General features: G+C 35.6%; 1 protein-coding gene, 1 long non-coding RNA gene and 3 pseudogenes across 2 annotated transcripts; 4 read left to right on the top strand and 1 right to left on the bottom strand.

Moving 5' to 3' along the window:
* The first annotated feature begins 1057 nt into the window (after window positions 1-1057).
* LOC120208987 lies at window positions 1058-3029 on the top strand (annotated as a pseudogene).
* Window positions 3030-3181: 152 nt separating this feature from the next.
* On the top strand, window positions 3182-4027 carry LOC120208989 (luminal-binding protein 4-like). The gene is made up of 3 exons (XM_039208087.1): window positions 3182-3452; window positions 3684-3803; window positions 3900-4027. Exons 1-3 carry the CDS (start codon window positions 3182-3184, stop codon window positions 4025-4027), a joined length of 519 nt encoding a protein of 172 aa, XP_039064018.1.
* On the top strand, window positions 4025-5244 carry LOC120208981. Its single transcript, XR_005524365.1, has 3 exons — window positions 4025-4140; window positions 4218-4372; window positions 5196-5244. It is a non-coding gene; the product is annotated as an uncharacterized LOC120208981 (long non-coding RNA).
* A 2316-nt stretch (window positions 5245-7560) lies between these two features.
* Window positions 7561-9507, top strand: LOC120208984 (annotated as a pseudogene).
* A 484-nt stretch (window positions 9508-9991) lies between these two features.
* Window positions 9992-14469, bottom strand: LOC120208985 (annotated as a pseudogene).
* Window positions 14470-14475: the final 6 nt, after the last annotated feature.

Below are 14475 nucleotides of genomic sequence, written 5' to 3' on the forward strand. Positions count from 1 at the left end.
TGAAAATTTTGAATATATTTTTTAAATTTAATATTTACAAATATTAACATTGTGATATTGATACACACCATTAACTTTGTATAAAATATCAACACTACATTTTTTTAATTTAATGTTTTGTTATATTTTCTTAACTAAAATATATTTGAGAATCTACAACTAAAAATAAAATTTCAGCTTAAATATATTAGGATGAAAGCTATTTCATTATATTAGGTTTTTATAGTAAGGATGTAATTATGGAAAAAATAAGGTCAAATATTTCATTTAACATCTTATTTTGCAATAAGTTATTCCGAACCGCTGAATTTTCTAATACTTTCATTTTCAACTTATTTTGTACAATAATCTCTTTTAAAAAAGTGTTTATCAAACACTCAAAATGGAAGTTTTAACTACCAAATAACTATTTATGCTCAAATAAACTAAAAACTCTTCAAAAAGCTGTTTGCCAAACACCCACATTATAAATACTTTTTCTTTCAATCCTACATAATATAAAAATATTATGTTTTTATAAAATCGTGATATATTAACATTATCGATTATATCCCAATTGTAGGAAAATAAACATATATTATCTTCTAATCACATTAGATTATTTAAAAAAGGTAAATTCAATTATATAAAAAATGCACGAATCAAATTATCTAAGTAGTTAAAGGAATTATTGTTATTTCTAGAGGTTCGGATTCAAGCACCAGCGACAACAGACTGCAACATGGGTGATTGTGTGTTCATTGTCAAATGATTGAGAATATTTAGAACAAATACTACTTTGTAATCGCATTGACATAATTAAAATTATATAATAAAAAATGATGAAATAATTATGAGTAGCGTAAATTTATTACATGTATGCTTCATGAATCACGCCAGCATTTTGTACCAATTGATTGAATTCTACGTAGTACTTGGTGGAGCCCGTGCAACAAGGTAGAAGAGAAATATATGAAACATTTATTTGATCCATTGAATTAAACAGACCAGAAGTCATCATCAGATGCAAACAAGTCTAGGTAATACTTGAATAGATAAAGAAATCAGCATTAACAATATGGAAAGACAGCATTCAACTCGAATGGTGAAGAGTCAGAAAGATGGTAGACAAAATAGAGACATGCCAGGGATGGACGGAGGGGCGAGTAAGGGCCGTCGTTCTTCTTAAAAATTTAAAATTATCATATATTTTTTTATTGTTATATGTATTTTTTTTATTAAAGATCTATTTCACCCCTTAAAATTTTAAAATCTTAATTCGTTCCTAACATAAAATTTTTCGACCAATATTGGGAGAAGAAGAGATGAAACCTATATTAGATTACCCCACCTTTAATTATTTCTTTTAATTCTTTATGAAGATAAAATATTTTAAAGTAAACATGCATTTAGTACTTACATTATCAAATTTGATCTGTTTCAATATCTAAACTTTCAATTTTTTTTAAATCATACCTAACGTTTACTTTTGTTTATTTTAGTATTCGTCGTTAAAAACTTAAGGCGTTTAATTCCTAAACTATCATTTTTGGTATGCTTTAGTACTTAAACTTTTAATTTTTTTTAAAACTTAACGTTATGTTTTAACTGTGTACTAAAATGAAACAAAAATTAAATATTATATATGATTTTTTTATTAAGCTAAAGTGATTATAAAGTAATATATGTTCTAAATACTTTCAATCATTTGAGATTGAACACTCAATCACCTTACTGATGTTGTTGATGCTCGAACCTATAACCTCAAGGAACAATAACAATTTCTTTAATCATTAAGGTAAGTTAGTTTGTGAAACATTATATATGATTTTAAAAAATTAAAAATTTAATTACTAAATGGATGGAAACGGTAACAGTTTACCCCGTATTTTAACATACACCAACCACCGATTCATCACCGGCTGCATAGTGCATATATTCTCATGTTTCTCCTGCCCCATCACACCCACTCATTCTCAAGGTTTTGTCACCCGAAGCTGGACCTCCCCGATCTTATATGACAGTATATGGCGGATGGTTGTCACAATCCTTACCTGTTATGCTAGCTCAGGAAAATAATGACCTGCAGGTATTTGGTTTCCATCTATAAATAGAAATGTCTGCCAGCATAGTTTCTCAGTCATCTCCAAAGCAATAGCAAAACAACCAGTTCTGGTATATCATAATGAAAAGAATTCATGTTTTCTTGTTGCTTTCACCCTCTTGGCTTTTGCTGCATTGGCCATGGCCTCCGATCCCGGTCCTCTCCAGGACTTTTGTGTGGCTGTCAAGGACATCAAAGATGGCGGTAGGGCTTTCAAGACTTATGTTTTAATGTTCATCGTTCAGTTTTGGCTTCGGTATTTTAATTAACGTTTCTTCATTGCAGTGTTTGTAAATGGTAAAATCTGCAAAGACCCAAAGCTTGCAGTTGCGGATGATTTCTTCTTTTCAGGCCTAAACAAGGCGGGGAACACATCTAATCCAATTGGAATGAGTGTCACCCCTGTTGGTGTTGATGAAATACCAGGACTCAACACTCTCGGCATATCTCTGGCTCGGATCGACTACGCTCCTAATGGCCTTAACCCTCCTCACACTCATCCCGAGGAACCGAGATCCTAGTCCTCGTCCAAGGCACTCTTCACGTCGGCTTCGTTACATCAATCCCGACTACCGTCTCTTCACTAAAATCCTAAACCCCGGAGATGTTTTTGTTTTCCCAATGGGTTTGATTCACTTCCAGTTCAACGTAGGGAAATCTAAGGCCGTTGCATTTGGTGGCCTCAGCAGCCAAAATGCTGGGGTTATATCCATTGCCAATGCAGCATTCGGCTCGAACCCATCGATCAACCCAGATGTTCTGGCCAAGGCCTTTCAGTTGGACAAGGATGTGGTTAAAGATCTTCAGTCTAAATTCTAATCGGGTTAACTACTTAAGCTTGTTTGAAATAATGTTTCCATGTATTTGCTTATTGAAATCAGAGTATTCTGCTAAGTACCATGTAATAAACAGACTGGTTTAAATGTGCCTCTCCAGTCCTCTCTCTTCGTAATCATTTCAGATGTGAAATCAAAATTTGTAACACTCATAGATTTGAATCACGATTGCAATCATGCTAACGTTTTTTCATAACCAAATAATGTTGAATCATTGCAGTGTTTGTAAACTGCAAATTCTGCAAAGATCCGAAGCTTGTAGATGCACAAGATTTCGATTTATTCAGGCCTAAGCAATCCAGGGAACACATCTAATCAAGTTGGATCGAATGTCACCGTTGTCGACGTTGACAGAATACCAGGACCTAACACTGTCGGCATATCTGCGGCTCGGATCGACTACGTGCCTTCAGCCCTAACCCACCTATCAGCCCAGATGTTGTGGCCAAGGCCTTCTAGTTCTATAAAGATGCGGTTAAATATCTTCAGTCTCGGCTTTGGTCGGGTTAACAAGTACATTAAGAGCTATGAGGGTGGGTACATATCTAAAAAAAATTACAATAGATGATGATGGTGTTCTTGGCAATATGCACAATGAGTTGCCAGAAGTTATATTTAAGACATGTTCAAATACTTGAGTCCACAAAAACTTTTAAGATCAAAGGTAAAACCAATAGAGTAAGAAGGTAAAGATTAAGGACATGAAATTGTTCCATATAAGATGTGAACAAGGATGGAAGCCTTATATCCAAGTAAAGATTAAGGATGGAGAGACCAAGGTCTTCAGCCTGAGGAGATCAGTGCTACGGCTCTACCTAAGATGAAGGAAACGGCTGAAGCTTTCCTTGGGAAGAAAATCAAGGATGCAGTTGTTACTGTTCCTGGTGAGTGCAATTTAAGAAACACTGGTCTCATTTTGGAAAAAGATTATGTTTGTGATCCTTTATGATGCTCAAATTATCTCTCCGTTTGATTTGCAGCATACTTCAATGATGCCCAAAGCAGGACACCAAGGATGCAGGCATTATTGCTGGGCTCAATGTGGCTAGGATTATCAATGAACGAACTGCAGCAACAGTTGCCTATGGATTGGACAAAAAGGAGGTGAGAAAAACATTCTTGTCTTTGACCTTGGTGGTGTGACATTTGATGTCAGTATCCTGACGATTGACAATGGTGTATTTGAGGTTCTTTCCACAAATGGAGACACTCATTTGGGAGGTAATCATCGTTCTTGTTTTTGGTTTCTAAAAGTTGGTTGTTATCATGAGTTCTGCTTATGGCAATTTTTCTTGCAGGTGAGGATTTTGACCAGAGGATTATGGAATACTTCATTAAACTGATTAAGAAAAAGCATGAAAAAGATATCAGCAAGGATAACAGGGCTCTTGGGAAGCTCAGGAGGGAAGCTGAGCCTGCCAAGAGAGCTCTCAGCAGCCAGCTCCACGTCCGTGTGGAGATCATAGCCGTATCTGGGCCTGGGCAGGAGGGGCACCTGCCAAGGGCCAAGAATTTTTATTATGTATTTTATTAGTAAAAAATATTTTTTATTAATTATATAGCTTAATTATTTTTTAATATTTATTATTAAAGGTTCCATCTTTTCTCAATATTATTATTATGAAATTAATTTTTTTAATATTTATTATTAGGGGTCTACTCCTAAAATTTATTTATTCTAATATTTGTACAAGTGTTCAACTTTTTGCTAATAATTTTTTCTAACTTTTGTTATTAAAGTCCTAAATTTTCACTACTTATTATCAGGGTCCATTTTTTTTTCAACATTTGTTATTAGAGACATACTTTTAAAATTCATTTTTTTATGAGTCCAATTTTTTGAATACTTTTTGTTAGAGGTCCAATTTTTTTCAATATTTATTATAAGTATACTTTTAAAATTTATTTTTTAATATTTTTTATTAGAGATCATTTATTTTTTTAATATTTATTTTAATACTTGTTATTATGGAGTTGTCCTTAAAATTTATTTTTTCAACACTTACTATTAGGAACAATTACTTTATAATAGTTTGTAGCCACAACAATAACCATTATACAATAGTAACAATATCGTCTGAAATTACTATATCCATAATTGTATATCTTATTAAAAATTCAGAATCACAATACTTGCAATGATCATAATGTCATTCGTTATGTTCACAATAACAATAAACACAAAGACACAAATATAAACTGTAATTTAAATTTCTAACTAAAAGTCTTTTTTTTTTTTTAATTCGTCCAAGACCACCAAAATCTTAACGGACCAGGTGGAGATTGAATCACTTTTTGATGGTATCCATTTCTCTCAGATACTGACAGGGCTCGCTTTAAGGAGTTGAGTTCAGAAAGACCATGGGACGCAACAGCTTGGAGACGTACGTTTACAACATGAAAATCAGATTAGTGACAAGGATAAGCTTGCTGACAAGCTCGAAAGTCCAATCCGACGAGAAGGAGAAAGTCGAAACGGCAGTGAAGGAGGCCCTCGACTGGCTTGATGATAACTATCTTTATAATCACTAAGATAATTAGTTTGCATTGAATTGTTCTATTTTAATATGCTCGAACTTAATCTCGTATTTTTTGAAAATTTAGAAATTAATACAACCTTTGTTACTTGTAATTTCTAGAAATGTCACGTCAGTCGTTTCATGTCCACTAATACAATCTTGATTTTAGAAAATAAAAATGGTTGAATTTTGTATTTTTAATGCAATATCCAGAATTTGAAGTCCTCAATAGAAAAAGAACAAAAATGCTCAGCTTAATAGAATAAACCAATCAACAAAGAGTAATTAAAGATAAAATAGTAACTAATTAAACTACTCATTAAAGATAATATCATGCTAATAGAAATTAATCTCTCACAGGCCCGTATCAACGTGCATAGAGACATTAGTATTCGATCAAGTCGAGTCGAGTAAAAAAATTCAAGTTAATCGAGTTTTGAAGGGTCATTTTGTCGGTCGAACTCTTTGAAATTTTTGTACAACCAAAGATGAAAATATGAAGACAACCACATCATTCATGTGAAGAACCAGGTCTTAAGGTGAGAAGAGTACCTGCACAAACATCACAGGAACTTCAAGTTGAAGTAAAGTTTCATCTCTTACTGCTCCATTCATCCCCTGATATTTAACCAAGAATGTGTATTACTAAAGCCCGATTCAGTTTCCAAGTTTCATCATAAAGGTTATCTTTACCCTGAGAAGCAATGTCATCCTGGGCGGTCACCATGCAGCTCACTCTACAAAGAAACATGGCCTTAAAAATAGCACATACAAGCAAACAATCTTAAAGAAGAATGTGAACATCAACACCAGGATTAGTCATTAGTGTCCCTTAAGTCCTTATGGCAGAATGCATTGGCAATGTTGTTTTCTATAAAATAATAGATAAGCCAACCTTAAATAGTTCCCTAAGCACAGACATTAGCAGAACACAAATGGCAACACAATTATATTGTACCTTGAACCCATTGATTTGCCAGCCAAAATCAGAGGATGCTCAGTATATTTGGAAACCGCATCGTTTAAAAATATTAAATAGAATTTTAGTCACAGTTGAGAGATTAAATAACTCATTATCTCGAACAATTGATGTGTTTGTTTTGTAATAAAATTCAAAGTTGAATATTTATTTTATAATTTTTAAAAGTTTAATGTTCAAAAAAATATTTTTATATAGTTTAGTGACCATGTTTTAACTTTTCCCTTATTTTATATTTTAATTGAATTCCTCACCTCTCAATCCCTGCAACCTGTCCGTCTCCATTCTCCAGCAGCCAGAAAGGTGTGTTTATTTCTGTCATTTGTTTCTCATTACTTTTTTCTTCTTTATCATTTTCCTTCCATCTCTCAAGCTTGTTACTTCGATGGGCTATTCGAAGTCTCTACCTTTAAGCTTCCATTTTCTTTAAGATTTTCGGTCTTTCTTTGATATGGAAAGTTATATACGGAATAAAGGTGATGAATTTATTAATGGGTAATTATCTTTAATGTGTAAAATTAAGTTAATTTACTTGGAAAATGTTGTTTCCAAGCATCGAGCTTTGCTTTCCCAAACTGGGTTATTTTATTTTTAATGGTACCCCTTATAAAACTATGTATGCAATGTTATGGATCTCTTTGCTTCATGGTAGTTGGTTTCTCTTCTTCATTAATTTATTTTTTTTCAATGGCTTACTGACTGTGCGTTCCTGCTGAAAGCTTGAAAATATGATCAATTTGAATGAACATGGGAGTGAAATAAGAAATTTACATATTCAATTTACCATACACTACTGCATATTAAACAAGTTGTTTATGTGAAATGCTTTTAAGAAATTCTATTTTCTGAAGCTCAGTGCTCCGTTTATTGCACTTTGGTTCGGTGTTGGTGAATTGTGGCATGAATTCTATTTCTTTTCACCTAGAGGGCTAGGTCTGAAGAAGCAACAATTGCAAAATCAAGGATTCATGTGATTGAGCTTAAAATTGTTATTTTTTTTGTTGTTGTTTTGTTTGTATCTTAAAATGTGATGAGAGTGAGCTTCTTTACCATGATTTGATTCGTCTTGAGTTCCTTTTCGATCCGGTGTATGTGGTCGGTATTTTTCTGTTTCTTCTTTCTAAGAGTACATAAAATTTGAAATTGCAGAATATTTTTCCTTTGTTGCCTCAGTTTTTACGAGTATTGAGGAGGAAATGGAGGTTACTGGACTGTAGTTTCTACCACAGATGTTCCAGTCTATACAACAGCTCCTCAAACATGGAAGTAGATCACAGAACATTATCTATTCCCTTAGGACCCTAACATTGGGAAATTCTCTCCAAAGTGCTTCTCTTTCCACCACTGCTGTTTCAAAAGATGACTACTTTGCAGCTATCCACCACATTTCCAACATCGTTCGTCGTGAAGTGCATCCAGAGCGCACCCTCAACCGCATGAACCTTTCTGTGAATTCAGAACTTGTCTTCCGCGTTCTTCGTTCCTGCTCCAACTCCCCTACAGAATCTCTTTGCTTCTTCTCATGGGCCCGTTCCCACTATGCACCCACCTCTGTCGAATTTGAGGAGCTCATCAAGATCCTTATTCGCCATAGAAAGTATGAATCCATGTGGAAAACCATTCAACAAATGCAAAATCAGCAGCTTACCCTTTCTTGTGATACCCTCTCTTTTATCATTGAAGAGTATGGGAGGAATGGCCTCGCAGACCAGGCTGTGGAAGTTTTCAACAGAAGCGCTAATTTAGGTTGCAAACAAACCGTAAGTGTTTACAATTCATTGCTCTTTGCGCTTTGTGAAGTGAAGATGTTCCATGGAGCATATGCATTGATCCGGAGGATGATCAGGAAAGGTGAGGTACCGGACAAGAGGACATATACAATTCTGGTGAACGGTTGGTGCTCTGCCGGGAAGATGAAAGAGGCACAAGACTTCTTGGAGGACATGAGCAAGAAGGGGTTTAATCCTCCAGTTCGAGGTCGAGATTTGTTAATTGAAGGTTTGTTGAATGCAGGTTATCTTGAATCAGCCAAGAAAATGGTGAGGAGAATGACTAAGGAAGGGTTTGTGCCCGACGTTGCAACATTCAATTCATTGGCGGAAACTATTTGTAAAACCGAGGAGGCTGATTTCTGCATCGATATGTATCACAGTGTTTGTAAGTTGGGGTTTTATCCGGATATTAATACTTACAAGATCTTGATACCTGCAGCTTCGAAAGTAGGTCGGATTGACGAGGCTTTTAGACTTTTAAATAATTCGATTGAACAAGGTTATAGACCATTCCCTAGTTTGTATGCACCTATAATCAAAGGCTTGTGTAGGAAAGGGCAGTTCGACGACGCATTTAGCTTTTTTGGCGAGATGAAGATCAAGGGTCATTCTCCGAACAGACCATTCTATACGATGCTGATAACAATGTGCGGGGCGCGGTGGCAGATTTGTGGAGGCGGCAAATTATTTGGTGGAGATGACTGAGCTGGGTTTAGCACCGATTTCAAGGTGTTTCGACATGGTCACGGATGGTTTAAAGAACTGTGGGAAGCATGATTTGGCTAAGAGAATAGAGCAGTTGGAGGTTTCACTTCGACGTGCTTGACGCCGCAATCGAGAATCGAAGACTGTAGCCTATCCCCTTGTCACAATACTTGACAGCCGAGTGTTGCTACTAACTCCTGAAAGGCCAGTTCCTGTGTTGGGATTCATTTACTTGTAATTTAGCTGAGTTTTCCGACACACACGTCTCACTGAGAATTGATTCGTGCATTCTGTCACTCATGTGAGCTTCAATCAGTCTACTTAATGCTGCAGCCCTTTGAAGAACAATTGTGCCGAATCCTTCTTACCTAGCAATTCGTAGGGGCTTAGAGCAGGCGAATCACTCGACCCTTCATTTGTTGGAGTGCAATGTCCAAGTGTTTCCATGGAATGTGCGATTGGAATTAACGATTGATGCTATTCCGATTATTACCGTTGCAGTGCTCCTGAGACTGAAGTACCCAACCATAAATAAGTTGATATTGCTTGCTATGAATGCAACAGCTGGACTTCAGGGGAACACTAAAGGAAAAAATGTGACGCAAAGATTAGAGTTTATTTTCCCTCGGTTTTCCATGGTTATGTTTCGATATGGGATTTAATCGAATTGAGTTATAAGGTTGAAGTTAGTTCAGTTCACGTGTTTTATTATATAATTTAAATTTTACTTAAAATTTAAATAAAATCTAACTGTTTATATATCTTATAAATTAAATAATTTAACTTAAAAATCAAACCCGTTAAGTGGCATAAATAATTAAGAAAATATTATTTTCCTCTTTTCCTCGTGTTATTCATAAAAAAAACCAATTTACTAATTATTTGAAATTTTAAATCATTTGAAGCTTATTTTATAGTTTAAAAATTCAAAGATATTCGAATTGAAATTATAATTTGAATATAAAATTCAAATTTTCAAGTTAAATTTTACTCGCCTTCGTTATGTTTCAATGAAGATCTTTACTGCATCTTCTCCACTTTGATTTTAAAGTAAGCACAACAGAAGTCACATACAACCCCTTTCCCCGCGCAGAAAATTGAGGAACCCGCAATTTTTCTGCTTCATAATTGTTGGCTTCATCGAAAATACAAAAAAAAAAAAGGCAAATAAACACAGTAAACTTGAACTCCATTACATCTACTAATAAAGTCTTAGCCACCTGTTTTAAACATCTTCAAGGCAATGCAAAGGTCTTGCAGCATCCACGCGTAGCACAATCTCAAACCCATGTCCGAATAACAACTCTAAACAATCTTCCTTCCCAAATTAGATAGAAATCTTTTCTCCTCCTATATTCTCTTGATTCTTAACTACAAATCCCTGTTTGTTCCTTCCTACCTGTCATAAGGGAAATCAACGTCATTTTCGGTGACCTTGAAGTGCTGTGGCTGTTGCCCCGCGCAATGCAGATTCCACATTTTGAGGTATGCTCTCTCCAGATTTTGCACCTGCCATGGTTTAGTTTTACAAGTTTAACAATTTTTAAGCATTTCTCGTGAAAGTAATAATAGTGACGTTACTAAGTAAATATTTACCCAGCGTGCTGTGTCGAAAAGCGGACAAGTCATACGAACTTCCTTGAGCTTTTTAGTGAGAGCATGGAGTTTTGGTCTATTTAATGCCAATTCGACCGCCCTGTCTTCATATTCCTTCATACTGTGGAGGTGGAAGAAATTACACAACATAATGTTACATAAAAGTAAACTAAAAGAACCCAACTCAACCAAGAAGCTAAGGATGAGCAAACGGAAAACGATATATCTCCAAAGTAATGTTACACTCTTACCTGTTTACAATCATCTCCTCCCCCAAACCAGTAGCTAGACAAAGTGATCCAGCAACCCTTGTAGCCATTTTCTCGAGAGGCAGAGTAACAATAGGTAAGCCAGCCCATAACACATCTGTGCCGGTAGTATGTGCATTGCATAAAGGCCTATACAGAATAATGAGACAACAATCATTACCGGACTTGGATCAAAACAATGCTGTTACAGAAAGGGAAAAAACAAGCAGGAAGAATAGTTACGTGTCAAGACAAAAATCAGCTAAAGCACTGCGCCTGATATGTTCTTGTTTCATGGCCACATCAGTGAAAATAATTTGTTCCGGCTGTACCCCTTGTGCGGCAGCATCTGAAAATTAAGATCAACATCACCAATAAGAACCAAAAAATACCATGAACGCTGCATTCTTATAGAAAAACATGAAACATTAGAACCTACATGCTCTCAGTCTCGTTTCTCCAGCAGCTGGAAATCTGAGGAGCCAGAGTGCACTATTTGGTACACGCTTGAGAATATTACACCTGCAAGTTGAAATAAGTAAAAAAAAAAGAGAAGCGTGATGGAAAAAATTTATGATTTTCGCCCATTTCAAGATCATCCTCATATTACCAAGTGTTGAAGATTTCAGGATCCATTTTATACAATTGGTTGAAGCAAGCAAAAATGAATTTATCTTCTGGAAGACCATAATCAGATCGCTTGTGCTGACAAGTTGGATCCAACACATCGCGATTTTTCTGCAAACAGTGAAGAGTTACAAAATTAGGTCTTTAGTGTCTGGCACATCATAGGAGTTCACTGACAATGAAAGGATTATATCTTGTCACACTGTTTAAAATACCGACCTGCTTATAATCATTCACAAAGTAGCAATGAGGGAGATGGACAAGCTTCTCAGAATAAATGTGTGAATAGCGCAAAGGCGAAACAAACTGAAAGCAAACAAATATGAAGTTAGACAAATAACAACAGAATCATTGAAGATTTATGTAAAGCACCGACCTCATCAGTGACCAAGTAATCAATGAAATCTGCCCCAGTAGTCCCAGGGAATCCCATATATGAAACCTGTATAGGTGCAGGCTGCATAGCAAAAATTTCATTCCTCGCACCCTGTATCATTGAGCAGGCAACGACTTCATATTAGAGTTTACAAATTTATAAAGTTGATAATCCAGAAATGTAAAACTAAAAAGACTAACAGCACCATACATGACATAATTCAGGCACAAGTAAAAAAAAAAATTCAAGAAAAAAGCTCAGATTGGATTTTTATTTCACATCACAGCGGTCAATAAAGCACACCTCCGGGAAAAAAAATTAGGTTCCTCAAAGGATGAAAATTTTGATCATAATATACCTTGGTATAGCCATTCAGGTTGATAAGGATCTGTATTCCATCCTCGTTAATCATTTTGGCAATCACATCAGATGACATGGCAGAGACATCTACAAAATGCTCTGCTTCAGACTGGATACGCTGTCTCCATTCAGTGCCATCATTTTGACTCAAGGCATAGCAAAATACCTGCAAAATACCATGTTATTATGTTTAATCATGTCCCAAGTGTGATATCACAATATGATTAATAAGGGGGTGAAAGAAAACCTCAACGTTCTCTCTGTTGTGCATGCCAAATACTGATCCCATGAGGTGTGACAAGGGGTGGTTGCCAAAATCACTGCTGACATAACCAACCTTCAGTCTCCCATTTCCACCATTGACCCTAATACGAATCGGTGCAGGATGATTGAAAGGAGGAAGAGCAAAACGAGATGCAATAATGGAGCAATGAGCAGCATATTTACGGCTGCAAGAAAAGGGAAGAAATGTTAACAAAAAAATGAAGGTCGCTATGGTAAATTACATACAGTACTATGAAGATAAATTTATACCTTATATCAAGGGCAAGCATTGGATCAATAGGATATGCTATGGCATGGAAAGGTTGCACACTAGGAAGAACTGACATCTGAGACAACAGAATTATTGCAGTTAGGTGCACTGAAAAAGGAAATACTGAGGAATTTGTGCCAGTCTTAAAGTACATGCATATCAATACTCACCTTAATCTGCCTTCGGATAATGCCCTCAACTTCGGTAAACATTTTATCGCGATCCTCCCAGTTGCACACACACTGGAAACATATAATTAAATTAGATTAGTTCATCCAAATTCAATATGGTGCTCTACAGAAGGCCATCTCAGCCATTTACTTTGAAGTAAGATCAGGTTCCAAGGAATACTCTTGCAAAATAACCAATGAAGAAAGCTATTTAAATCTAAGCCATCATCATCACTCTTAGTATTGGTAGAAGTATACATCATGCATATTATCACCCAGAAAAGATCAATGCCTTGAACGAAACCGGCATGTCAACAAATGACTTGTACTACTACCACATAAAAATGATATAATACATGTAAATATAGCTCTTTTCCTAGATTTAACTTCATGGTGATACCTGCAACGTATGCAGGAGATTACAAGTAGCTTCAGGAAAATCTGGTCGAAGAACCAGTGCCTTATAGCTTTTGATGGCAGCCTCCACATGTCCACTGTTTTACAAGTAAACCCAAATCAAAATCACATATCAGAAAGGCATTTTCCATGCCCAAGAAAACAAATCTTACATGCGATAAAAAAAATATGCTGACGAGCAGGATGCATCAGATTTTTTTTCTCATTGTGGATAAAACATCAGCCCCATCCTAAAAAAATATCTTATCAAGGAATGTGAACATTGAAAAGAAATGACTGGAAACAAAGAAAACTACCTATCTTTATAAGCAGAAGCCAGATTTGCATGGGCTTCTGCCGTATTTGGACGGATATTAATTGCACGAATATAATCTTCAATTGCTTCAGTCACTCTACCAATCTCCTTGTAAGTGTTGCCCCTATTTACTAGCCCATCAGCTGCCAAGGGATCAATCCGCAAAACCTCATTATAACAAGATATAACTTCCACATAATTTCCCTACAAAAGAATTGGTACTAATTAGACAAAGAAACGGCATAGTTTCCCTACAAAAGAATTGATACTAATTAGACAGAAAAAGCACTTGCTAACTTAATTTTAGTATCAACGTTGATAACAGAAAACGAAAAAAACCAAAGATCAACCTGTTGCTTATAGATTACAGCAAGGTTGTTGAATGGAGCAGACAACCCTGTTGTGACGGCCAATGTAGCCTTAATAAGCAGCAGCAGCAGCAACCATGTTCCTGTGAAGTTAAAAAGACCTTCTAAGAATTCATTCACTAAGCTGTATTTTAATAATCGACATATCAAGAATCTGAGTATAGCATACCATTCCATATATGTTCCCAAGGTTGGTAAGCGCTTGTGGATGATTAGGTTGCAAAGTGAGACATTGCTTCACCCAGCAACGAAAATTTTTAAGTTGAAAAGATCAATGACAATAATTAGATAAAAACAAAACCTAAATGACCAAAAAAAACCCAACATTATAGCATTGAATTGCCTCATCAACACGGCCCACATCTTTCAAAGCATTTCCCTTCAAGAAAATAATTAATAGCAAATTCAGGTTAGCAAACTTTAAAAGAAAAGGCATAGAAGCAAACTGTAATGTTTACAATCTGACAAAATTGGGGAAACCAACCAAATTATTGTAAGCCTCCAAAAATCTTTGATCACAAGCAATAGCTTGTTTATAATGGATGATAGCCGAATCCAGTTGACCTCGCTCATAGTATGTACTTGCCAG

Source organism: Hibiscus syriacus, unplaced genomic scaffold (genome assembly GCF_006381635.1).
Source record: "Hibiscus syriacus cultivar Baekdansim isolate YM2019G1 unplaced genomic scaffold, ASM638163v2 tig00017967_pilon, whole genome shotgun sequence".
Lineage (NCBI taxonomy): Eukaryota > Viridiplantae > Streptophyta > Magnoliopsida > Malvales > Malvaceae > Hibiscus > Hibiscus syriacus.

Bases quoted from the DNA above. Each gene is read 5' to 3' on its own strand.
- LOC120208989 (XM_039208087.1), top strand. From the start codon at position 3,182: ATGCACAAGATTTCGATTTATTCAGGCCTAAGCAATCCAGGGAACACA. The intron at 3,453-3,683 runs GTGGGTACATAT...GTAAAGATTAAG, and splicing joins GTACATTAAGAGCTATGAGG to GATGGAGAGACCAAGGTCTT. The intron at 3,804-3,899 runs GTGAGTGCAATT...TTTGATTTGCAG, and splicing joins TGCAGTTGTTACTGTTCCTG to CATACTTCAATGATGCCCAA.